This window comes from Pygoscelis adeliae, unplaced genomic scaffold, assembly GCF_000699105.1.
Source record: "Pygoscelis adeliae isolate BGI_AS28 unplaced genomic scaffold, ASM69910v1 Scaffold82, whole genome shotgun sequence".
In the NCBI taxonomy this organism is placed as follows: domain Eukaryota; kingdom Metazoa; phylum Chordata; class Aves; order Sphenisciformes; family Spheniscidae; genus Pygoscelis; species Pygoscelis adeliae.
This window is the reverse complement of record NW_008824287.1, coordinates 190,908-218,584: the sequence shown is the minus strand read 5'-3', so window position 1 is coordinate 218,584 and position 27,677 is coordinate 190,908. Positions and strand designations below refer to the sequence as shown.

Here is a 27,677-nt window from a genome sequence, read left to right as displayed (position 1 = left end):
CCTCAGTTCTCTGGATGCAAATTGAATATCTGACAGTTTTAAATCTCTGCAGAAAGCCTCAGAGAGCAAAAGTGGTTTTACTATGGTAAATGTTGATGTGAGAAACATCTGGGTGCTGGCACAGATCATGAAATGGGTGTGAGTACTTGAGTCAAGAGCTCTTTGCATATAGGTTTTGGGTTGGGGTGGTTTGTTTGGTTTTTGTTTGGTGTGTTGGGTTTTTTTTTTTGAGCTGGTATCATGGCTACCATGGGTGGTTGATCTCTTGGAGACAGTTTGTCTTGTCTTGTAACTCCTGTGTGACTAGAACAATCCCCCTCTCCTGAAAACAGTTTCTTTGTGACCAGCTTTAGGAAGTTGATTATCCAGGTTCTGCCACTGAGGAATCAACCTTGGAAAGAGTTTACGAAGTTATAATTAGGTTTCTGTCTGAGCTTCAAATTGTACAACTTCCATGGATGTATATGCAGTACATTTTGCCTGGTTTCAAACTCCTGCCAAGTTCTTGCCTCAAATTTAAGACATCTGTAGGTAGAAAGAGACAGCAGAGCATTTTAACTTAGACAGGGGAAAACTTATTATAGGAGACATATTTCTACTGTCAAAAGCTCAGCCACGAGTCATCTGTAACCGGATTCCCCTTGGTCACCATTGAACAAGGTCATCACACCTTAGTAATGGGGATAGGCATGGAGGTATTTTTTTAAGTTAGTTCAGCTTATTCTCAGCGGTGTTTTCCTCATAATTTTAGCCTCTGAGTAAGACAAAATGACCAAAGAAAGTATTCATGGGGGTTCAGTGGATTGATGCACTGGATTTTCACCCATTGAGACCTACGTTCAAATACTAGTCTGACTTTCAGATGAATATGAACTTGCTACCTGCCTGCTCTTATACTGGATTTTGCACCTTCAATAAAAATGCTGCAAGTTCTGCCTTGACTGACTGCTGGCAGGTTTACAAAGGGAGACATACTGCTATTCAGGTGTTTGCAATGATAGATGCTGTATCAGTACTGTGGATCCATTGGTCAGGAATAAGGTGAAATGTCAGAGTCAATCTGTTCTAGAAAAAGCCACTTTCTGAGGAGGGCTGGCTTACGCTGAATTTTTAAGAAGACATTCTCCTTCCCCTTCCCCAAATGTACCTAAACATAGCTTATTTTCATCTAAGCAGGAGTGATCCTCTTGTCCCCTATTTCACCTAGCTCTCTCCTCTTAGGTGCATGTTAGTCATTGATGTTAGTCATTGACTGATGTACTCCTGTGAAGAACAGCATGACAAGGACATCTAAGCAAACTGCATTTTCATTAGTATAACATGTTGCACCTTTTTTGTACCTGCAGTGTTCAGGCCATATTTATAACTGTGCTTGTATGCAAAGAATGGAAACCTCTATTCTTATTTCAAGATGATGACCAATACTCAAAACTGTCTGAAAAAGACACTCTAGGTGAATGTTAAAAGATCTAGATGGTGTGTTCCTTTTCTTTCCATCTTTTGCAGATTCATGTCTGTTGTGGGACAATAACCTCACAGTTCAGGAACAGGTCTCATTTACAAGTTTCAGATCCAGTTTGAGCTCAATGTTTTGGTTTTGTTTAGTGGCCCCAAGAGATCTCCTTGAGCTCAGATGATCTGAGCCTGTCCTTTTGGGCCTGGGGACTGAGAACTCTTTCCTCTGACAGAGGGAATCTGGGTGCCTCAACAAATGGCACCCAGCAGGTCCTGCAGACATGACTGTATTTCAGAAAGGAAGGAAAGGTATTCCTTACTGGGGCTACAAAAAGGAATCATCCAGCTTTATGTACAGAGAACATTAAGAGGAAACTGTACTGTGCATGATAATTCACCACCAAATATACATCCACAGGCTTGAAGTGACCTTCTCTTGGCCTGACTTTCTTCGCCAAATCCTTGGGGCAGCATCAGGAGATGTGTGAGCCTAACATAGAACTTTGCATGTTCATATATGACAAAATGTATGTAGCACTTAACTGACAAATGTATGTAGCACTTTCATTGTCCTTCCTTCTGCTAGCTAGAATAATCTATCTGGGATTATCCATCAGGATAACCCACGTGAGGGACAGGCCTATAGAAGTGATGGGATGGTTGCATCTTTTAGGGTACCAGTGCACATGAATATTGCTTTTGCCAGGATCTGTTGCCTCATTTGCATTAATGCAGAGTTAGATTTCAACAGCAGGCAACCTTGTGTTTACCATGGTAGTTCTTGCCCTGTTGACAGTGCTGAGTGATTCTTAAGTGTTCAGTAAATCAGTGAAATTCTCTGAACAGTGGGAAGTTTTGATGTCATTAACAAAAGATGCATGTTAACTAGCAGCTGCAAATTAATTAGAAAAATATAGTAGAAATTGCTTCTTTTTTTTCTTTCTGCTGCATATTGTGTCATACAGCAGGGATGGTCAGTGCTCCAAAATGTCCATAGCATTCTGGATCTGAATACTTCAATTTTCCAAACATTGACTTAGCTTTTATGTCCTGCACTGACTGCTCCCAGAATATTATGGGTCAGTGTTGCCTGCCTCACAATTCTTTTCCCTGTCAGTTTTCATATCGCACTTACCTGGGGAGTGTATGAACACCTTTCAGTTCTGCCAGGATGACCACATGTCTGTCTCTGACCACGGTGCAGTCTTGCCAAATGGGCTTCATTTGTACTGAGGCTACCATCCAAAAATAGGCAAATGAGATCAGGGAAGGCAAGGCAAACAGCATTAAATGTGTAATGATACCAATTAATGAGTGCTTGCCTCATGTTTTGGAATATGGGAAACCGTTTCACAAACCTGCTAAGGTTGTGTTTAAACAATAACTACCTACTTTCTTTTAAAGGGAAACAATCTTACTTTATTTCAGTTTGCTGCTTCAAGCAGTGTCAGCTTCTTTAATTATTGCTATTTAATTATGTCTTAGCATTTGAACTCTCCTCATTAACCTTCATCAGAGTGAGACACCTAGGATAATGCAATGGCAAAGCCAACATCTTGTGTAATTTTTTTTTCCTTCCTCCACACCCTTCCCAAATCTCTGGAATTCATTAATTGAATGTTAGAGCATCTGGGCCACTTAAGTATTCGAATCATGCAGCAACATGGGTAGTGTTAGCCTGCTATGGCTCAATAAACCTCTCATTCTCTTGTTCACGGTTCATTTGAATTTTGCAGAAAACTCTGGAAAAAAAATGAGGCATTCAAATAAAAATGGTGCAGATAATGGTAGGAGGAGATGAAGAACTCAGACAAATGTTTACCCTAAGTACCGTGTGTATGTGGCACTGTCATCCCTCTAATTGAAAAAGGAAATGGGCTTTAGAGCAGACACCCACAAGCCAGAGTACCCAGGCTCTATTCCTGTGTGACCTTCAGCTGTCATTATAGCTGTCCTTTCTATCTTAAAGCAGAGTTTTTATTTTATGCTGCTAAAGTAGCAAAGCCTAATTTCTTATTTGACAAGTGCTCTAAGATCCTGGGAGGAAAGATATAATAAAACTGCAAAATACAGCTATATGTGGCGGTATTACTCCTGATTCTAATGGATTTTAGTAGGATCTTTAATCCCTTTATCTACCATGAATAGATGTATTGTCTATAAAAGAAACTTTAAGCTGTTTCACTTCATTTTGGTAGCACCTTGGTAATGCAAATATGCCTTTAGAGTGTGTCTTATGACAGTGGAAAATGAAAGTGCAGGAATAGAGTGTAATGACTGTAATGGGGATTCTTTAATGCAGTTGCTGGACCTAGGCAGGACTTCTGCAGTTTTCCTCCAGTTCTTTGCTCTCCACACCACCCAAACCTGGCTTATGCCACTTTTTATCCCACCATAGCGTATTCCCAAGGCCTGACTTGGATTAGGCTGTCATGGAATAAAATGTAGGCTGTGTTACACCTAACAGAACCATATCTGTGAATTAATCTGAGGTTTTACTTGGATCCCTCAGCTGTAAAGCAGAACCAGGATGATGCTTTCACACTGAGAATTGCTTGTGGTAAGCATGGTTATGCTAGCAATAGGAAAGGGCTGATCTTTATTTCACAGAGGGAGAAAGGAGGAGAGACTAAACTAAAGATTCATTTTAGCTAAATATGAGCATTTACCTGAGCTGCTCAGGTTGGAGACTCCAGGCTCACTTTGCAGTCAATGCAAGGAGACCGGAAGCTGCAGAGGGTGCCTGGTCCCACCAAGACCTGCTTTGACCTCTAGAGGTAGTTGGCTCATCACTTAAAGCCAGGTGGGATGAATCCTGGTTGAAAGCCAAGGTACAAGAAGGCAGTTAGGTGCCTGACTCCTTTATCGTCTAAATCCCATGGATTCAAAAAGGACGGAGGTTTTTTGAGTATCATCTTGGATTTGTTCCTGCCTAATCTCTTCCCTGCAGCCTCAGGACTTCCTTTGTCAGACTTTGCTCTCCTGTATTTTTCCAGGGAGCCAGAGGAACTCTCCATTCCTCTGCCTGAGGCTACAAGTGACCTTTTTTCCACGTAACATTTGTTGCTAGTACTGGCAAAGCGGCTCTCACATCAGCTTGGCTCTGTGCTGTTTGCCTGCTGGGACTGATGTACAAACCTCGCCATTGTCAGCACGCTAAAGATATCCAAGGTTTCTATGTGTAAAAGTCAAGCTGAATGGGAGAGGATAGTTCTCCTTTGAGTTTAGGATCTGAGGCACTGTGTCTGACCCAGATATGGTTATGGGTTGCTCAGTCATGCAGTGCAACTTTGCTTTTCTTCAGGGAAGAGAGTTGCGTTGTGCTTTTCAGTGGTTACATCAGGTTGGTGGACGGTGTGCTGGCACTCCTGCAGCTTGTACCTGCTGCAGAAGTAGCATCCCTACTGAGATTGTCACTGTTTTGTTTTGACTGCTTGTTATTTCTCTCTGGACTTGGTGATGCTTTGGATTTTCCAAGGACAGGTTCTTCCTCTCTCAGTCCTTGGTAATTAGCAGTCTGGAATAGATGCTTATTTTGTCTCTCCTCTCTACTGTTTGCATCCTGCATTTGCTGGGCTTCAGTTAGACTCTCTCTCTCTCTCCATTCACAGATAACTGAGTGAAGCCTCCCCTCTAGAAACCTTTGACCTTGTCTCTATAAAGAGATCTTGCATTACCCTGAACGATGCTGTCCAAAACCAAGCTATTTCACGGCTTTCCTTTTGTTAAGAACTTGATTTTCTACACCCCACCCCCCTTCATGCAGAAGCAAATAGTTTTCTTTTCTCATCTTGTCTATTTTTTTTTTCCCTCTTTCCTTTTCTGAAACTGAAGTGGAAAAGAGGAGTGGAAGAGCCATAAGCAGTGTAAAGGAAATTACAGACTGCTCCGTGTCACTAACTCTGCAGAACAGGTCACCGGTCAGAGACATTAGCCTCTTATTGCCTATGCTCAGTGTTTTATATTTTTTATTTGTCTTTACTGTTATTTATCTGATGTAGAGACATGCATTTTTTTGGCAATCACCAGCCAATAATTCCACATTTGTCAAAGAGAAAATGAGATAATCATCCTGTGGCCTGGTTCTGGAAGGACAGATTAGATTTGCTCAAAAATGGTGGCATTTTATGGTTACTTTTATGCTCTATAAATAGAGGAAGAGACAGATTGAAGAGATTACTTTAAAAAAATTCCATTTCAAGTCACTGGGGAAGCAGGTAACCTTCAGATCTGAGCTTTGCATAAGAATGCAGTGGAAGAGACTGGATTTCTATTAAGACTGCCAGCTGCTGTAAAAAAAAAAAAAAAAATACTGTCTGCTGCTTTACATCAACCTTCCTCCCTGCCTGTTTTCTCCTTTCCACCCACCTTGTCCCCTGGCAGTGCCATTAGAGATGAGCCAGTGACTCAGGGCAGTTCCTTAGCTGAGGCAAGTAGTCATAGTTCCATTGGCTTCAATGGAGCGGTAACAATTTATGCTGGCTGAAGGATGGTCCCTCATGGCTTGAACCTGACCCAGTGTTGGTTTTTTTCTACAGTACTGGGATTTTTGTTTGGTTCTCTGTAGTGACAGAAATCGCTTCTAAAGTTTTGACCTGTATCCAAAGTTTGAGGCTGCTCATGACTGGGGTATCAATGTTTTTCAGAACAGTTCTGAGTCAAAAGTTGGGTAAATTGGTTTGGGTAGACAGTAAGTCTGCCTTCTGATAGAAAAATCTATTGATTTTGAAAACAAACAAATAATTTTAAAAAAGCCTAGTTGTCAGAATCTGGGAGAGAATGGCTGGGGAAGGATCTCTTTCTGTGTACTGTGTGGTTTTTTTTTTTTTTATTCTATAGGTATTCAGTAGTGACTATCGCTGGAGTCAAACAGGAGGGCTAGATGGACCTTTGTCTTATCCAGATCATATGTCATCAAATCAGATTTTTATTCTCCTGTTTATGCTTAGATTGTGGAAGAATAGAAATATTCTGCCAGTTTTGTGGCAGCATTTGAGGAAGGATTGTGTCTTTATGCAGAGCATAACCCAGTGCATGTCTTACTACTTTAGTGAGGAGCCAGAACCGCCACTGTAAAAATGCTCTGATAATATTGATTGCTTTCATGTAAAAACAAAAAGTTTTCTTGTGACTATTTGCATACTTTTGGGTGACAGTTGAGTAAAAATAGGAACTTCTGGATGCTTGTTAATCCAAACATCAGAACTATGTCTATCTTTGCACTTGAGCTATCCACCTGCATGGGACTATTTCAAGAGCAATAAATGAAATCAGATCATTGTTTATCATGCTTGCCTGTACCCACCACAAAAAATAAATTGAAGCAGTTAGGGTAAAATAGTTGTGTGTCAAGCTTGGATGTGTAGCTATCAAAATATCCACCAAACAATATGTTTACTTTAATAAAAAAGATTCAAGAATGATCTTTTCATCACTGTTTTAATTAGGTTTAAATAAAAATTATTTTTATTCACAGGAGCCGCAGACGGAGTGTTTGCTTTTCCAAATACTTCAGGTGATTGCCCATATTCCCCAGATTTGTCATATTTAACTTATTTTTGCTAAGCTTTTTAACCTTCTGAAATAAACTACCAGTTTCTTTTGACATCGATCATCTACTGGGTGCAGCTAGCTATGGGAATTCCCAATTGCAGTTTAGGCTTACCTTATTGTTAGTCACAGAAACTTCAAGTAGTGAGATACTCTGCTGTGCTGGCTAGTCTGTAAGCACACAGGGGAATCATGGATCTATTGAAGTCAATGGCAGAATTATCTTTTTGTCCACAATTTTACGCTTAGGGAGAAATACTACTTACCTGACAGGCCTGAGAATGTAAATAGGCAAGATGGGCAGCTAAACATGGGAAGAGGAACTGAAAGGTCAAAGCAGGCTATCGTTTGGGCTGTGATGAAGCTCTGGAGCCAAGGGCCTGTTGAAACCTACACCAGCTCCATCAGCCAGTTATGAGGAACTAATTTTTCATCACAGTCCTTTGGACTCTATCTCTCCTTTTGTCGAGGTTGTCTCACTTCAGAATCAGGAGATGACCCTTTTCCTTGTTTGTGATGGCATCTGGGTGCCCTGTTATCTACACCTCCTTACGTAAACAACTCCTCTGTAGAGTTAGCTGTCCAAATATGGGATAAGTATTGGATCTCACGAGAAGTCCGGTATTTATTTCTGGACTACCCTCTTCTGCTGTCACAGTATATTTTAATATAATTCCTTGGCCCAGCTGTTGTTGTAGTAGGTAACTTATAGGGTATGCATTGCTACAACTCAGAGAATTGTTTGGTTGCTAAGTAAAAAATAGCCTTTTAATTTTTTTAAACCGAGGAAATTTAACTTTGTGTAAGCTCTGCACACAAACAGAGCAACTGCTGTAACTTATGTCTACTGTTGAGCTTGTCAACCCTGGCAGTGTCCTGTTGAGAGGCCTCCTGGTGTCAAGTGCACTCTCTTTCTCAATATGAAAAGGAATTTATATTTGTAATGAATATTCATACAATAAAGACATGGGTGATCCACAGATAAAACAAAGGTTTTTATCCTCACAAAAGCAGTACTGTGAGAATTAATATGAAGGGTATCCTATATCGCATAATTCAGAGTCTATCTCATCACAGGAGCCAAAGGGTGCAATTCTGCCCAAATTGATGGAGTGGCTTTCATTTACCCCAACAGTGAATTTGTTACCTACCCAGCCAGACCTAATACTTTTTGACACGAATAGATGAGAGGATCAGTCCATTAATGCAGAAGATTTAGTAGCTATTTGGTGAGTTTTTGCCATCTTTGACATTTCAGAATGGAGCTTAATGATGCAGCAGTTTAGCATAAACAACCTGACCGCATGGGGACATTTCTTTTCCTCTCTTTCTGTTACCTTCTCCAGGCTTGGCATTCTCAGTGTGTATGTAACTTGGGACACTAGGATCCCTTTTCAAGTGCACCTACAGGCTCTGCTACAGCTGTTAAGCTTTCTTTGTGAAGCAGGAGTTCTACAAGGGCACAGGTTAGTCAGTTTTTCAGAGCTTAAAATAATCCCGTTTCCCTGGTTCCTCAGAAGATGTTGTGTTTAAAAATAAATAAATAAATAAAATTACACACTTTAATAGAAATACTTTTCCTTCATTAAATTAAATCTCTAAAGCCCAATAGCATTTTCAGTGCTTATATGAAAATGCCAGTGGGGATTTGAGATTAAAAGCGGTATTTTTGTACAAGTCAATGAAGATCTCAATAGGAAAGAACACTCTTCAAATATAAATTCCTCCAGTATCGAGAGAGACAGATTTTTCTACTTAGGTCCTTGATAATACTTCTCCCAGCCTTGTTATGAAATTCTGTTTTCACATATCTGATATAAGGCTGTTACACATTAGCTCTCCATTTAATGAAATCTTATTAATGGTGCCTTTTTTATTATAGAGATATGCCAAGCTACTCAGATTTAATTCATGTTTAACAGTAAACATGAGGTGCTGTGACCCATTTGTATGCAGCTCAGGTTCTCTTTTTCTATCCAAAAAAAGGATTAAATGGCATATTAAAAACAAAAGCAAAATATATCCATTATAGACTTATATTGGTATCATCTGGACATACATTGCCATGAAAGGCCACTACACATGTGTGACCCACAACTAGAGAAGTAGAAAAGGAATATATTAAAAACAGAATTCTCAAGAAAGGTTTGGTGGTGCTTGGTTTTTTTTTTCCCCCTCTCTCTTCTTCTATCTTCTATCCATTCAAGCAAAAAAAACCCAACAACTTGAGGTCTGCATTTTTGTAGATAAAATACTGAGTGATCAAGGTGCAGATTTTGGGAAGTGTTTTCCAAATTATTTCCCAGTGAAGAGAAGAAACAGGTGTAAGTTGTTTTTATGTAATAAATGCATGCAGATGTAAAGTTTTTTCCGTTCAAGGATCTCAAAGCAATGTATAAAACCAGGTAATCATTACTACTGTTATTAAAATGGAGGAAAATAAATCGAGACTTGTGAAAATATATGTCAGAAAGTAGCGTGGGTATGTACAGTCCCTGTGCCAATTTTGAAGGCATCTGATCTGCTGCTTACAAGAATCATCAGCCCTTCAGAAGTCATTTGTGCTCCTAGAAAAAGCAAAGAATAAGATTTAGAAAAACAGCCAACTCAAGGCACCCAAGTAGAGCATGCTGAAGAACAGACCTTGAATTCTGTCCATATCTTAAATTCACTTGTTTTGTCAACACTGAGAAGGTGCTCACACTCTGGATTCTCTTGGAAATAGATGGGCAAGTTGAGGATGACTGGGAAAGAGAAACAACATTTTGACAGAACCCCTGTAATTTTAGGTTTTCCAAACTGTGTGTTGTAAATTTGAGCCTTCAGAGAGGGCACATCCTCAGACTTTGGGGATGGGAAGAGGCTCTTATTTCTTCATGCTGAAGCTACTTTTCTTTGTCATCCAAGTCGATATTCACTGGGTTAGCTGTTGAGCAAGAGCCATCATGACCCTGTAATCTAGTATTCAGGGTGTCAATGTGGAAGGAGGGAAAACAGGATTATGGTTCATGTGTTATTTAATGCTACATATTTATACTTAAAAAAAAAATAATCCTACAATATGATGTGTTTAGGGTACTCCTGGAAGTGCAAATGTAGTTTCAAGATGCCTTCAGGCTGAGAAGGGGTTTTGTCTGGAGACTTCCCACACGCTGGGTAAGTCTGCTGAATCTGTAAGTATTGAACAAATCAGGGATTCTTGCCACTGCTTTTTTACCACTGTGTTTTTCTGGTGCTCTTCCATTAGGTACAATTTGGAAATGCCTGCTAAAACTAGTGGGAGAGGCAGAGGTATATGGATTTCTAGGGGACTTGGCCAAAGGGAGAAATCTAGTTGCCTATGGATACTGATGTCTCCTGAACTAGGTGACAGCTGAATGCAGTTTTTGAAGATATAAACTATGGATTTAAATGGGATTTAGGCTACTTTAGTTGCTAAATCTGTTTGTGGATTTATTCTTGAGTGTCTTTTGAAAGGTTACTCATCAGTTCGGTGGAAGAGCAACAAAAAGAACACAGGATTTTTTACTTCTATCCTTATATTCAGACAATGCTACATCATGTGTTTGATAGAGGACAATGACCTTCAAAAAGTTTTCCATCATTTTAGAAGCTTTCTCAAAATTAGGACAGTGGTCTGGGCTCAGCCCTGACAACTTCTGAAGAATCTCTCCAGGGTTCAGTTCTAAATGTCATCAGTGTGGACGTGTCTGGTTTGAAAGTTTAAATTCTGCAATGATGAGAAAATCTGCTTGAACTTAATGGCATGGAAGCTTTATTTTTCCTTCTCTGCCTTGGAGATGTGCAGGACTGCATTACACCAGCACTCTGGAAACAAAACTGCTTAAATCCACTCTGACTTTTGCACGCTGTCTGTATCGTAATAATTGTGGCTAATGGGAAGATAGCTTCTACAATTATTATAATCAATAGATCAGGAATGCAAAGATAAAGCAAATTAGGAGTAATCTGTTCTCTGTTTCTTCTAAATCAGTTTATAAACTGAGAAGACATTAATTGTGAGTGCTGACCTAGCTTTTCATTCAAATCAAGCTTTTGTGTCATTTACTGGTAAGGCCTGCAGGGTTAAGTCCATCAGTTGCTGTTGTTGTTTTTCTACTTGTCTGGAGTATCTCTATTAATTTTTCTTTCATCTGAAATAGCTCCAAATCTCTCAAATGTTTTTGACTGCAGAACAGTATGGTTGGGTAACACAGCTTCCATCAGAGATGTGGGTTAGATCAAGCAGGGACTGTCCCCACAGCCTCGTGGGGACCAGGGAGGTGTGGGAGATGGAGTACAGATGTTTTGCTGGCAGTTATGCCAATGATTTAGTAGCCTGTGTTGGGTAAGCTGTTTAACCCATTTTTGCTTCAAGTATTCATCACTTGAATGGGCTTGAAATTGCTTTTCTCTTACTGACAAAGTGCTGCTTGAAAAATACCTGTGCTATAGCCTAAGGGATATTTGGGAAGGATTATCAACTCCTGTGCAACTGGGGGACACTTAGCACAAACAGGGATGTATGTGGTCATGTTGTGTTCACCATTTTTTAGCTCCACAAGGAACTCCAAGGTTGACTGTTTGTTCTGAAGTCTACCTTTGATAAAGGGAAGTAGGGTTGGATTCCAGCTTGGCTGAAGGTCATTAGCATTCTCCTGCTGTATTACATGCAGATTTTCCTGGCTCACAAGAATGCATTACATGGAGTATGCATCCTATATCAGCAAAAGAAATGCATGCATGCAGAGATATAACCAAGGTTTATAGGCTTATTAGAAAATGTATAAACAGTCCTTTCCTCCACCTCATCTGTCCTTGTTTCCTGTTTTTTTTACATTCCCCCTGGCTGTGTTTTCCCTTCCTCACCCTTATGTACTTTCAACAGATTGGGGTGAGAAGGGTTGTTTTTACTTTAAATAACTTAAAATCATCAGCATAGTCTTTGATCTATCGCCACCCTGTATTGGCTGACCCTTGGGTGCACTTGAGAGTATGTGGGGGTAAATACAAGCTCAGTTCTGTAGCCTTAGCTCAGGGGTTCAAATGCCAGGTGGCAAAATTCTTTATACTGAGGGGATATGGATACAGTCCTCCTTCAAATAGGAAGGGCTGAGCAGCTGAAATTGTATCGAATTACATAGGCATGCATGTTGAAATTTCCCTTATATTTGTTCAGGAACTTCTGGACTATGTAGCATATGTAAACTGAGCCCTGTTGGCACCAAGGTAATTTGGCTTTGTATGGGATGGTGTGAAGGATGTCTGTGTGGGGAGAAACGTGGGGAAATGGCCTAATCTTCTCTGCCCCCGTTTAATTAATCTGTGTTTTCCTATCTAAATCGGGGGGATGGGGGAATAGCAATGCTTCTGCAGATGTAGTGACAGGTCTGCAGAGAAAACCCTGTTGTTTAAGAATAGAGAAGTCCATTTCAATTGTAGTCCGTTGAATGTGGTCATCCAAATACAGTCTCAAAGGTACCAGCAATTGGCTGATTGATTGCCAGCAGTCTGCACTAAATGGGACAACACCTCCACAACCCTGTGTGGTGTGGTCCTCCTAAAGCTGAACACATGGCAAGGAAACATCAATGTTTCTGGAGACATTTTCACTGCAATCATTGCCCCTTTGTTTTGAAAAGCTGTTGCTGGCTCAAACCACCTTTGATGCTGTGCTTTGGATGTTCCAAAATAGGTTGCATAAAGTGAAGCTGCTTCTGTAAGAAGCTGCGAGATGCTTTACTGAATAGCAGGCTATTCTCAGGACAATGGTAACACAACCGAAAGCAGTACTTTATGAATGAGGGTCGTCTTCCTGCACAAATCTTTATTTCTATTGACTAGTGTCCAGCCTACATTAGAAAGATAGTGAGGCACACAGATGCCATGATGATTGACATGGTCTGAAGTGTCAAAGACTTCAATGAGGCAGGAAGATACAGGCAGGCAGGGAAGTTACTTAAAGGTCACTGGAGTGATTTTCTTATACCTTTTTCTATTTTTGTAGGTCTTGTAGAGTCTGCAAAGCATATGCAGCTGGTATCTTCGATAGTGCTGGATGGATAAACATATCACAAATGAATTGCAAGTAGCAAAGTCCTAGTTTTTATGCTTCTTTTGACATTGAGTAGCTCCTTGAGTTCAAGCCGCTTAATTAAAGACCGGTCAACAATGTGTCAATGCTGATGGAAGCAATGACACCATCTCAGGCTGTGGCATCCCTCTGTGATGTCAACTGCTGTTTCTCCTCTTATTTTTTTTTTTTTTTAAATATCCCCATTGTGCACACTGACTCACACTTTGTATTAATGAGAAATGTAAGGCTTTAAAAAAACAATTGCACTGTAGCCTCATTACTATGAAAAATCCATTACGTGGAAGTCATTTGTCAAAGCCAACTGTTTAGTTCCTGTAATTTACATATTTATCAAGTTTGATTGGAATGTAATGACTTTGACTTTCTTCTTTTTTTTTAACCTTTCTAACCCTCTTTCAATGAAGAGGGCGTTTTTTTTTTTCTTTATGGGAAAGGGCAAAACATAATTCAATTTACATTCACTAATAAATATACATACTAATGTTTAAAATAATTTCAGGTTTTTTTAATGTTGGAAATGAGTTACACTTCCATGTTTTTACATGGAAATTGGTGTGGGATCTTATCAATCCATCAAGTTTTTGTCTCTACCAAGGGATCTGGCTGGCAAAGAACAGACAGCACAACACTCTGTAAATGAGATAATGAGTGTCAAGATATGCAGTTAATATTGGATCACCATAATTCTTGTAGTTGAAGGATCAGACACGCATGGGTTTCCAGCATAATCACATGATTTATTATGGATGATTACTTTCATTTGCATCTGATGCTGGGAGGCTTGTGACAGAGCACCAACTAGAAGCATTATATTCCCTTGAATATAGGGCTGGAGACCCAGGAGGCTGCTGAGGACGCTGATACACACAAGCATCTTACACCCCAGTGAGCTGTTACAAGACAGACAGGCGGAGCTTGCTGTAGCAGCTGATACTGGGAGTTGTTAAAACTAAGCAATGTGGCACTGCTCGTTTGCAACTGGCCTCCAGTGAAGAAATCTCTTCCCCCTGCTATGGAAAAGGCTAGAAAATATGATACAGTGGCTGCAAGAATGACAGGTGAAGAGCAGAATGCCAGCTCTCATCTGAGCATTGAAACTTTCTCCATAAAAAGATCGTAAGGACAAGAGAATTGAGCAGATCTGTGCTGTGCCTGCGTGTAAGGGTTCATCTGAAGGGGTCAGTTAGTTCCTCTGGAATATTCTGTGGCCTGAGCAAAAGCTAGAACAATGCATACAAAATTAAGGCATTTTAAAAAATATGAACACCAAGGGAAGAGGCAAGTGAGAAATAGATTGAAATTCAGCAAAATAAATTGCTGGCTGAGTACCAAGAAAAATATCCTCAGGGTGAGACAATGGAATAGTTTTCCATAGAAATTGGGTGCTGGCCAGGTGAGGATGGTCTAGATGAGCTAAAAGGTCCTTGCCAGAACAAATGTGAAAAGGAATACAGATACTTTAGTGACTAACTTTTGAGAGGCAGTGAATATCAAGCAGCAGGTGGCCAGCCACAAATACAACCTATGTGACAAAAAATGATCTGCTACAGAAGCTGTGGCATCCAGTTTGTCAGCCCCTTTTCTTTCCTCTGCTGCTTCACAGCATCTCCCACTTGACATTCCTATCTTTGACATGTCCCATCCTTTAAATAAATGATGACTGAGAGTGATCCCCTTGAGCTTCAACTTGGAGCGTATTTTTATTAATTTATTTCTTGCTGTGCTAGATTTTTCCCCCTCCACTTTTAAAGGCTCCTTTGACTTTAATTAAAATTCTCCATAGGCTTATTGCCTTGAGAGTGAGTGTGCGTATAAATTGGTTTTAACAGTTTGCTGACTAGATACGGTTTACAAAGCTCACACAGCCTTCCAGTGTGTGTGTATGCAGACAACAAAATGTGTTTTCACATACGCACCATGCTATATTGATTGACTGCGCCTCTGAAATTTATTGCTAACTAATGATGGAACAAAAAGGACAATTAGGATTGGTAGACACTTGTGTGCACGTGAAGTTAATGTGGTGCTTACAGAGATCTTAAAGAAGAATCACATCCGTGAGAGTTGTTGTTCCTGGTTTGATGTAAGGTAGGGGACAGATGCAGCAGGTTGGTTAAAGTGGAAGAAGGTTTTCTGTGTCCAGGTGGAATTTAAACATCTCTGCAATAATTGTTTTTGCAACAGAGGGGAAAATGTCATAAGCAGCATCTGAATAAGAACAGCAGCTTAATTCTTGGCCCTTAGTGAGGACGGAAAGTGCTCTACCTCTGGGCATGCATCTCGCCATTTTGTTTTGAAGGAAAGGACAAGGGTGTGACAGGATTATCTCCTGCCAGACTGCAGGATATGTGGTATAGGTCAAATATTCTTAGTACGCTTCCGTCTGAGGTCATGTCTGTGATACTTGCTGATGCTGGAGTCATAGTCAGAAGTGAATGGAATACACACACCTAAGCAAAGCTGATTTAGGACTGTTGAGACTCCTCCCAAGCCACAGACTCCCTGACATCACATCCCTGTGATGAAAAACTGTGAATAATCAATGAACAAAAACAGGGGCCTGGCAGCGTGTCCAGGAGAGGTCAGCCCACTTCTTTTTGAAAAGGGGAAGCTTTCCACCCTATCTTTGCCATCGCCCTTACAATAAAAAGAACCTGTTTCTCATCCTGATTAGAAACCAATGTCTAACATTACAGTAAAGAAGGATTTGCTTCTGGCTGGTTTAGGGGCATGTGTGAGTGTTTCAGCCCTGAGGGTAGTCTGCATCCCCTATCTTGCTGCGGTATATCGAAGCTTGAATTTGGTGTGTAAGAACTTCTACTGAACATCCTAATTCTTGCTGCTGCATGTTCAGGTCTGAATTCTGATTTCGGGCAAGCTGTGAATGTGAAGAGAGACTATTCACTGGTGTCTTTTTCTTGTCTTGTGGGCACAAGCCTCTCTCCAAAGAGAATGTTGGCGCTTCCTGGAGAGGTCAGTGTCACGTTCTGAGGAGCACTGCTTTTCATGAATCTCATTTCAGCAGGTTGCTTTTTATTGACCGCTAGCTCAGCTACCGAAGGACACGCTGTCACAGTTCAGTAAAGGCCAAAACCTCTTGCAGAACACCTTGCATGTCCTGCCTGGGATCACTGCTTTCAAGCCAGGTCTTGTACACTGAAGGCTTTATTCTGCTTAACCCTGTCAGTCCCTCTCCTTCCTCCCAGGGAGGGTCCAATCGCAGCAAAAAAATAAGAAAAAATAATCATCTCCTGTGTCCTGTAATTCAGCATGGGGTGTCCCCACTGCTTTATGATTAGTGTTTTGAGAAGAATAAAAGAGAGAAGGGTTCATGTTGTTCAAGTCAGTATCTAAAAGGTGGAATACAGGAGGTGAATCCAGTGACAGTGTTGGTTGTGTTGCTTCACTGGTCTCCCTAGGTTTGAGCCTTGGTTTCAGCTGGCTGAAACCTTGGTTGCTTTTCACTTTTTTCCCCTCTCAGAATGAGACCTGGCTCTACTTAAAACGAGATAGCTGAGTAGGAGTCTTTCCAGCTTTGTCCGCCATTTCATGCCTCTCCACCTTTCTTTCACTTCTGCTCCTGTTGTGCTTTCTGCCTGTTTCTGAAGTGAAGAATATGAGGCATAGCCCTAGTGAGTAGAGGTTTTCCAGTTACAGCTTCCCAGAAACATCTTTCCTGATTTCTGCATGTCGTCTTGCAACTCGTTCCTTCCCTGTTATTTTATCCATTGGCCTTGAGAGGTTAGAGATGCTGGACTAGAGGATTCTGGATTTGCATCTCATGGCAAGTATAGATGTCCTTTTTAGCCCTGCCTTCCTTGGAAGGATCCATGATGAGTGCAAGAATATGGCTCTGCATCTCAGAGAAACTGGAAGAGTTTCGAGTATAGCTGTACTGGGACTCTCAGTTCTGTTCTGAAGTGCGCATGGTTTTGCTCAATTTTTATATGGGAAAATCTAACCACTGAAGTTAATCACAGCAAATCCACAGCAAAACTGGAAAGAACAGAACAAATGTGTCCTGGCTGCTTCTGCAGCTGCTGGACTACTCTGTGAGTGGTTGGTAATTCCCTCTTTGCTATCTTGGCTGAAATTCTGACATAAATTATTCTCTTATCTTTCAGCCCATGCATACTTGTAGCAAACAAACATAGCCTTAGCCCTCTCCACTGGAGAGAGCTGATAGAGAGTTGCTTTATAACAGGCCTTAGCAATCTCTTTTGAATCCCTGGATTTTAAAGACACACTGAAAAGATATCCATGTAACTGTAGTATTGCAGGTAGAAATGTCTTGCATCTGAATATTTTACTTCTATCCCTTTGTATAAAGTGAAGGCTACAGGGATGGTGAGCATTTCTAGAGGGATGATAGCTGTGAAAAGAGAGAGCAAGATAGGTACCAGCTAGTATTGATTCCTTCCCTAAAGATGAAGCCCGCTTCCTTTGTGGCTGCAGGCAGCTCCTTAGTGTTTCTACCTTATCTTCACTGATGTGGGGTTGTGGAGTTCAGTTAAGAGAACCCTGTGGAATGGCTGAAGATCTTTATTATCGTCACTGGTGGTAACTGGGGAAGTGCTGCTACATACATAAGCTACTGCATTTATATCTGGTGTAAAATTTTCAGAGAGATAAATAGGATGTGTTATGGTTTATTCAGTTTGTAATTTAATGTCGACCATTGCAAGAAAAAGAGATGAGTACTGTAGATCAGAGTTCATGTATTCAAATACAGATGGGTGAGTTCTGACTCTATGGAATTTAAGGAAATAGCATTGAAAGACACTCAAGTAAAATGAAGACTTTTAGCAAATCATGGATAGAATGTTTTTGGCTTGCTGTTTTTTTTTTTTTTTTCTTTTCCCTGCAGGTAAACTTTACTTTCTTGTTCTATATCGTCTGAAGGACACATGCATTTTCTGGGATTTTGGGAATGATTTCTGGGGTTCTGGGATTAGACATCAAATTTAACAAGATGATATATAGCTTTGAGGAGACACATTTGATGTACCACTTAGCCTTCCTATAATTTACTGCCTGCCTCTGGTCTCTGGAGGGAAGGGGTTTATCTACACTCCAACCTGACTTTATAAATAGCAAAGCAGGAGAGGGAAAAAGAAAGCAAGCTGGGGACCTGCCTGCTAAACTGTTATGATATGATGGTGATGCAAGTAGGTGACATTAAATGCTACTGTCTGCATCCTTAATTGTGAGTTGTCATCACCTTGGCCATTTGAGGATGATCATGTGCTGTTCATATTCCAGATTTCTATTCTTATTCATAGGACTGTATGTTCCAATGTTCAAAAGCATATGTATAATTTAAAAACAAAACCTCAGGTTTTTTGGGAGTGGTTTTTTAGTGGAAACGAGGAGGGAGGAAAGATGTGAGTGTACCTTGACTGGTTTTGCATGCAGTTAATTTTCCTGCCTCAGAAGTGTAGCAAGCTGACAGTATCAGAAAGCCCAAATGGAAAAATGGTTGCTTCCAAGACGTAACGAAGATTAAAAACAAACGAGTGGGGCTGGGAGGTAAGGGACTATAGACTTTCTCTATAGTCATTTGCCATTTCTGATTTTGCAAAGAGCTCTGCAGTGTTGTTTGATCTATGCTTCAGCATAATTTTACCAGGAGATATTTTTGGCCTTTTGCTTTACAGTCAGATCCCTTTGCTGGGCTATTAGGTTGAAAATGCAGTCAAGTATTAACATTGAAACTGTTTATGTAACCTCCCACTGCATGGAACCCCTCCGAAATACCCTGCAATTGAGGGAGGGAAGCGGAAGGAGGGGATGAAAAACAAGAGCTGGATAGAAATAGTGCCTGCTCTGGGATTTAAATAGGTCAACTCATTTCAATAAATAGAAGTTAGGCTGTTGATATATGCCCATCTACTTAAACTGTCATCGAAGTTCACTTAGCTGCATTCCAGCAGAGATTGTTGGCCGTTAGAGACGTGAAAGGCATTGTTACAGAGGGCTTAAAGAGGGAAGAGGAAGGAGGAACAAAGAAATAGCCAGGCAGGGAGATCATACAAGTATTACACTTTCAGATTCCTGGTGGCACTGACAAGTGTTGATAACTCTTTCAGCATCTACCTTCAGAACACTGAGTCCCACTTTCCTATCCTGCCCCTGTGTTTGTCCCTATAAGATGCTTGCATATGGCATAATTCTGAATGTTCCTTTTCCCTTTTCTGCTGTAATATATTTAATTTGTTTTGAACAAGAGCAAACTCAAATCCCAGGGCCTCTGAATAAGGGGGAGTTATGGAGGGGGAATACAATGAATGTCTTAATCCTGTGTCACCCTGTCTTTGAGACACTGTGCTAGTTAAATTGATTTTGCAAATGAAAGCTAAAAGCTAAGCAAAAGCTACCAATCTATTTTGCCTAAAGATGATTTTAGTGCTCTTTATGTTCCCCTAAATGACAAACCAATTTGTTACCTGCCTGCATAAACACTTGCCTATATTAGCACCAGAAATGTTTTATTTTTATTAGCCCAAACTTTATCTTTTTATGAAGACACAGGGGCCCAATAAAATTAGTGTGCAAATATAATACCCAATTTACATTTTTCCATGGTCAGCAGAAAAGCTGAGCAAAATCAATTTGATATTAGGTCAGCATATACATCAATAAAGCATACGCACACACAGGACCATTGTAATGGTCTCTGTAATTTCTATGCTGCCAGAGTAAAGAGATTAAATAATATTAAATGCTCCAAAATAGCTTTGCTTTTAAGAGGAATGTAAAAAGAAAGAGAGGCTTTGGCATAAAATGGGCAATAAAGGATAATAGTTGCACAATCTCCAACTTTAAAACATTGTGACAATCTCAGAGGCAGGCTTCCTGCTAAACGGCCCCAATTCAGCAAAGCTCTTGTGCCAACACTTATGTTTAAGCACATTTTTAAACACGATAGAAGTCCATCAAACAAATCATATATTTGAACACCTGACAGAGTCAGAGCCAGAACCTGAATGAAAATCCAGAACTTGAGAGGTTTGGATCCAGTTTTTAGCATTACATACAGGACCGCTTCTGGGTAGAAGGTCCATGCACAAGTGAGGCCTTGCTAAACAAAACCCCTCTGTGCTCCAGCTGGGACTATCTAAACATGGTGGTAGGTGAGGTGAGTCAATGAGCAATGAGGGCACCTTGTAGCAGTACTCCTCCTGCGCAGACCCGACCTCCCATGGATTCTGCATGGGAGCCAAGATACTGCTGCTTCCCTTTCCAGGTAAAAGTACATAGGAATAGGTGTCTGACTTTCAAAAACTGTAGTCAGGTCTTTGCTCGTCTCTCTGTGGTACAAATGGCATCATTTTTACCTTCTGTGCCACTTAGTTTCTTTGTACTGCTCAAGCCAACTATAAGAAGGCAAGAAAGAAAAGCTTGTGTTTATTTGACCTCACCAAGTCCAGTGGAATTTGGTAGTGACCAAAAATGGTGTTCTTTTGCACTCTGTGTTGCTGAGATGTGCAGTCTTACCTGAAAGGACATTTTTGACCAGAAGTAACAAAAATAAATGGAATTAGGTGCTAATCTGGTCTCTTAGGAAAAGCCAGAGTACAGTAAATGATGCTTGGATTTGATTTGTTAAAGCAGGTTAATGTGGTAGAGACTAGGCAGTCAGGACAGCAATGACATCAGCGTTTGCTTTCGACGCAGATGTTACAGTTCTGTTGGACACAGACAAGCTGAGACAGCACAGTGAAGTGTAATGCAATAGAGTTCTTTTGATTTCCTCTGTGGAGTCTTTAACTCACAGGGTTTTGAATATAAAATGCTGGCAACCGCCCACCTCATACTGCAAAGTACCTGAGAAAGGAAGACGATGTGGAATGTATTTGTAATGGATACACATATTTCATGAAAACATATGTGGGTATTTAAATCAAATGATTTTTTGGGCATATGTTTTTAGGGTGATGGATTTCCATTTCTTCTGATTAGAGCCTTCTGGTCTTCTACAGTTGGGGTGAAATGTGGGAGGGGACAAAGGCAAGCTTTTCCTAGTACCTTGCCCCAACTCTGAAGTCCTCTGCAAAGGACTGGAATTCACTTCCAAGTTCTCGTGATGGGCACCAGTTAAAGGCTTTCTGAAACAGACTTCTAGGGTCAGACTTGCTCTTCCTTTGTACTCCATCAGCCTTAGTACTAATTTGTGAACTTGCATCATTACCATACCATGGCTACAAGATTTAAAGAAACCACAAATCTGCAATCTCTCTGCAGTCTTTCTGGTCTGACGTGGCAGCAGGAAAGATCCTGGATGTTGAGCAAAGTTCTACCTCAGTCTGTTACAGCACTTCATTTTGGTAGTGCAAATGGGATTCCATGAATTTAATATTTCTGCATGAAATTCCCAGATACTTATTATTAAGCTACTACATACAAATACTGTCACTTTCATGTTTTTATAGTAGCATAAAAATGAAAATTGAATGAAGATGGCTAAGTGAATTTGCTGCCTTCCCATGAAGGTTTAGATTTTGATCAGGCTGTCTTTTTTTAGTAGAAAATGTTTTCTCTGGGACTTTGTTTTAGTTGCACTAGTGTAATATGTAACCACGAGTAGAAATTGCTGTTTCCCGGGTGAGAGCTGGGGGAGTGTTGCCAGTGGGATTGCTTTATAGTCATTGGCTTGTACGTGCTATAGCATTAGAGAAGGAACATGAGTTGAGGGCCAAACAATGCGAGTAATATTCAGAGTGAGAGATCTGAGTTGCTTGCTTGCAGCTAACTGTGTTTCTTTTCAGTATGACATTTGCTTGGTGTTTATCACCATTGTGGTAGCTTTAGAGCCAGAATAGATTTTGAGGTTAATGTTGTTTATTCTGACTAGCACCTTAGATCTTCACAGCTTTGCCCAAGGGAATTCTCCTCTGCAGCAGAGCAACAGGATGGTGATGGGCGAGTAGCAGGCTATGGGGGTGTAACATGAAGTAGCAGATTGTTTCGGTCCCAGTCAGATTCTTAAGGCAAATATTATCAATGATGATGGTAGTGGTAGCCTTCAGAGGGAAAAGAAAATATTTAGTTCAATCTTCAAGATACTTTCTGGAAGAAAAAATGAAAAAGAAATAATTCCAGAAATCTATAAATTTCTTCCCTTGGAAAACATTTTCATGAAATAGTTTTGTTTCTAAGATTCACTGCTATGGCAGTTCGAAGAGTAGAAGGGGTACCACAACAGACTGTTTCTCTGCATTTCCACAATTGGTAAAGTTGTGGCTAAATGGAGCGTGCCTTTCTGTCATTTTGCTTAATGCTTTTGGCATCTACTGAGCAAAGCTATACACTTCTAATCTTTTTAATTTTGATTGATCTTTTCAATCCTGAAGTAGAAAACAGGATGCATTTTCAATGTAACATTTAAATTAAAATATGAAATGGTGTTTTGTAGTTGTTGTATCCATTATTTGGTTTGGTGGGTTAACCTTGGCCAGCTGCCCCCCTCCCCCCCCCAACAGTGCTGGGGATGGGTAACAGGGTTGTGGTCACTCTGAAACAGTTCCTCTCTGCTGCTCCTTCTTCCTCACACTTTCCCCTGCTCCAACCTGGGCCCTTTCTGTGGTCCTTCAGGAGAATCTGGTCCAGCATGGGGTTCTCCATAGGCTGCAGTGTGGATATTTGCTCCAGCCTGGTCTCTCCATGGGCCCACAGGGGAGAGTCTGCCCCAGCAGTTGGAGCACTCTCTCCCCTCCTCCTCTGACCCTGGTGCTCACAAGGCTGTCTCTCACTTTTTTCCTCTCACTCCTCACTGCCTGTGTGGTGTTTTTGCCCTTCCTTATGTGCGCTTTCAAGGAGGCGCCACCACCTTCGCTGAGGGGCTCAGCTGTGCCCTGCGGTGGGGCCATTGCGGAGCCGGCTGGAACCGGCTGTGGCGGGCACGGGGCAGCCCAGCCTCTCCTCAGAGAGCTCAGCCCTCCAGCCCCCGCTGCCAGCACCTGGACACGGACACCCAGTACAATTGGTAAAGCAAAAAGAACACAAAGCACTTTTTTTGTTTTAAATCCTGGCTACTGTAGCCTGATCATAGTTATCCTTTCTTTCTTTTTTCTTTCACTCTTTCATTTCTGGCTATATATAAAACCGTTGTTTGGACTTAGGGGAGTGTTTGGAGGTGTGTGCGTGTACATACATACTCGCCATTCCTTTTATCACAGGATGTTAAGGAGACCAAGACAAGAGTGCGAGGCTGAATATGCGATCTCCAAGACCACCCATGGGATGTCTGGATGGATGGGTTATAATGCGCTGGTGCTGGGTTAGGGTTCAGGCTGGGAGCACAGCCTGTAAATAATGCATGCCCTGCATCAGCTGGGTTCAAAGTCCCCATCTCAAACTGTTTGGTGTTACGGTATTAAGTCTTTGGTTCATATTGGAAGCCCTTGGTGCACCTTGTCCCACAGGCTGGCTAATGAGTACCCATATTGCCTGTCCCCCTTTCACCAGTGTTTTCAGAGTAGCTGAACTGTGATTGAAGAGGACCTGCAGAACTGAAAGCTTGTCTGCCAGTTTAGTTTCTTCCCGTATGTTCACAGGGCCTTGTACTTAGGCAGGGACTCTACTTGCCATAGCAACTTTGTCCTGGTTTTGGCTGGGATAGAGTTAATTTTCTGCCTAGTAGCTGGTATAGTGCTGTGTTTTGGATTTAGCATGAGAATAATGTGATAACACACCAATGTTTTAGTTGTTGCTAAGCAGTGTTTATACTAAGTCAAGGACTTTTCAGCTTCCCATACTCTGCTAGCGAGGAGATGCACAAGAAGCTGGGAGGGAGTATAGCCAGGACAGCTGACCCAAACTGGCCAAAGGAATATTCCATACCATACGATGTCATGCTCGGCATATAAGCTGGGGGGAGTTGGACAGGGGGGAGCGATCACTGCTAGGGGACTGACTGGGAGTCGGTCAGCGGCTGGTGAGTGGTTGCATCAATTTTTTTTCCTTTCCCTGCTTCTTTTTTTGTTTTTCTCTCTCTTGTTGTTTTACTTTCCATTACAACTTATTATTATTCTATTATTTCAAGAATTAAACTGTTCTTATCTCAACCCATGAGTTTTCTTGCTTTTGCTCTTCTGATTCCCTCATCCCACTGGAGGGAGGCGAGGGGAGGGCGAGCAAGCCGCTGTGTGGTGCTTAGTTGCCGACTGGGGTTAAACCAATACACTCAGTCACCTATTTTGGGAAGTTATCATTGATGCACTCCAAAGACCTCCTGGCTTGCTGGTGCCCTGCTGTATTGTGTTGCCCTTCCGGCAAATATGGCTTTTGCTTTACCTATTAAACTGTCTTTATCTCAACCCACGAGTTTTCTCACTTTTACCCTTCCGATTCTCTCCCCCATCCCACTGGGGGGGGGGAGGATGAGCGAGTGGCTGTGTGGTGCTTAGTTGCCAACTGGGGTTAAACCACAACAAACTCTTACCAGATTCACCCACATTTAGAAGACACTACTGAATTAGAAAATTAGGCTTTCTAAGCTGCATTATCTTTAATAGATACATGCTTTTCCAAAATGTTAACAGAAACATTTAAGAAATGTTTGTTTGCTCATGCAGATGCACACATTCTGAAATCCAAACACTGAAAATGAAAATTACTCTTAAAAATGTTAACAGGTCACATTATCGCATCCAGCCCAAATATCAGAAAGAAATGCACATGTGAATAGTCACACATGCTGTGTGTTTTATTGTTTCTGTATGAATAATGCAGGATATTGCTTAAAGAAAAATATTTATAAAGGCATTGTTGGGCTTGACAAACTTGGAGAAAATGTCTGCTACATGAAGATGGACAGCCAGCTGTGCCTGTGTTCATTTTGACCACTGCATGTCTAGGAGGCTGGGTACTGTGGAAGGGTCTGCACATTGCAACGTTGCGCACTTACACTCTGCAGCAAATGTACTGGGCTGGAAAGTGAGTGATGCATTGGGGATTGTAAGCCAAGGCAGAGTGAAGTTGCTTAGCACTGAGTGCAGGGTGGTAATTTGGTGCTTTTCCATCCCCCAAGGAAGCAGGCAAGGGAAGTCCTGGTTTGCACCCCGTGCCACATCTCCCATTGACTCCAAGCAGCTTTGCACTGAGCCCTAAACTGGGAAAGATCTCTTCAGTTCCAGAGGAGAATGAACTGACTAATGTTTTTAATAACTTATGAAGGTTAAAACATAAATAACAAAAATGTTGTAATTAAAACCAAACAAAACCAAACCCACAAAAAACCTCAAACTAATCCTCTGTCCAAAAGATTTCCTAATCAAGGAGCTGTTCCAGTTCCAAACAGGGGCAGCCATGTTGCTGAGCATCACTTATGTGCTGAGCCACTGTCCCTTTAAAGTGTAATGCTGTTTTTCCAAGAGAGGAGGAAAACTCCTCTCCTCTTGCAAAAGTGATCCCAGCCTTCTCCTTTTGCTCATTAAAGTTGGTTTGCTGATTTATCTCCTTCCTCCCACACTACTTAATGTTAATGCAAAAGATGTGGGGTGGTCATCAACTTCTAGCTGATGGTGTTGTGTTCCTTTTTGCTGCCTCCCACTTTTCTTCTGCAGACAGAATTGACCCCACCAGCTGCTACGTTTGTCAGAGACATTCTTTCTTATATTTCTTTGCCTCTGGGGCTCAAAAACACCAGAGTGGTGAAGCTGGAGTATGAAAGAACAAATGAATGGCTGAGTTACAGGGTGAGCAGCTGTAGGACATTTAGAGAGGCTAAGGAAATAAAAAAGAAACCTGCTGAGACTGTCTCCTAAGACAACCAAAAATATATCTATTATTCCTATGGTGCTGTTAGGTGTGATTTACCACTGGGGAAACTGAGCATTCCTCGGAATTCAGGAAATTAAAAAAAATAACTCGGGTATGGTCCCGAGGACTCCCAAACACCTTTGAAATTACAAGTCTATGTTTGGTTATATATGTAATGTATCTACCTAATTAAAAAACAAACAAACAAACAAAAAACTTGGATTTAGTTTCCAGTCTCCTTTCAGCATGTAAACTTTTTATTTCAAAACAAAGATTTAAACTGTCTCTAGCAGTTGGATCCTGCTGTGTTTAGTATTACCCCTGCTGTGTGTGTTCAGATCTAGATAAGACATCTAACGGAGGTCCTGACCTCTTACGGTCTTTAAAATTCCCAGAACCCATTTTGAAAGCGTAATTTTTATTTCCTGTTTATTAAATGCAGTCACTGCACAAACAGAGAAAACATCCTGCTTGACCCATGCAGCTGACAGCTGAAGCAAGTGGCCCAAGTAGTGTGATTTCAATACTGGGGATTAACCCACGTTAAGTTCAGTGTAGCTGGGATCTAAGTCTCCCTTCCACCTATCTGTAATTTGAAGGGGACCCGGCACATTTTCACACCCTCACTGGAGAAGGTTGCTGGATTTAATCCTGGTCTCTTTTCCATACTTCGTTGTTTTTGAACATCTCTTTCAGTCAGGGCAGATACAGTCCCAAATAGAGAAGAGATTAAAAAAACCCAATGCCCAAAATCCCCCAGAGTAAAGCCTAATAAATGTCATTTGTTAGCACTTTACAGTTGTTTGGCACTGTTAAGGCTTGTATCAAGTGTAATGCAGGGTGCAATTGGCTTTATGTTGTGAATGGACCCCCACTGTTCTTCTTGTCGCCCCGGGGGGACATTTATCACAAGTGAGAGAGCAATTACAGTGCAGTTAAACTCACTGTAGTAAACCTTGGTTTTTAAAAAAAGAGCTAACTTTGTTGTTACAGGTTTGGCTGCATGTCATTAGTTTTGCAGCCCTTGTGCAGTCTGCTATATGGCCTAGTATGGGGACCCAGTGACGCTGCCTCCTTTAATTATAGATTGTACTTATTTATAATGTATGACCAATTTTAATAAAAAGATATGCTTTAATATTAATGGTCCTTTGTGTCCTACATATGGGACCCAGTTTAAGGATCTTCATCTCTCTTTTTTCCTCTGTCCCCTGCCACCCCCTTCTACTGCAGCGAACCTGCATCCCGGAGCCGAACAGAAAGTGGTGTTCATCACTGCACGAGTCCACCCTGGGGAAACACCATCCTCCTTTGTGTGCCAAGGTGAGTGTCTGCATGAAGATGGCAGATCTGATGAGATCTGATTTCCTATCGATGCGGGTATTGGGTTTGCGTAGCTTTGGGTCTGATAGAAGGCTGAGTTCACACAACAGTTTTTTTCCACAGTGAGGGTATTAGCAGAATCTCTCACCTCTACCCAGCTGCCTGTCTTCTTGGAGGCAGTAGTACCTGCGAGTCTTGTGAATGTTTGCTGAACTCGGTCAGAATTGGACAGTGAAGCTATTCAGGAAGAATTGACAGTCACGCTCATACACATGCAATGTGATCATGCAAGGCTCCTTTTCTTAGGAAAATAGGCTGGAAAAGCTCTGGGAGTGGTTCTCTGTTAAGTGCTTATGTTTTCTTGCTGTCTACTATTCTCAGCTTCTTTTCCACCACAAAGCAATGACCCCAGTTCTCCAGTTTAATTCTAAGAGGCCTCTATTTGTCTGAAGCTGCTGCTCTGAGGAGCACAGCTCCCAGTGGCTGGCAG

General features: G+C 41.3%; 1 protein-coding gene across 1 annotated transcript in view; it reads left to right on the top strand.

The window, feature by feature from the left end:
- AGBL4 (ATP/GTP binding protein-like 4) overlaps positions 1-27,677 on the top strand; it is a gene marked incomplete at its 3' end in the record, with an annotated part of 877,516 nt that overhangs the window by 709,627 nt on the left and 140,212 nt on the right. The window contains exon 6 of the mRNA XM_009318724.1: positions 27,098-27,187. Within this exon, the coding sequence (XP_009316999.1) occupies positions 27,098-27,187 (90 nt within the window). The remainder of the gene's footprint in view (positions 1-27,097; positions 27,188-27,677) is intronic.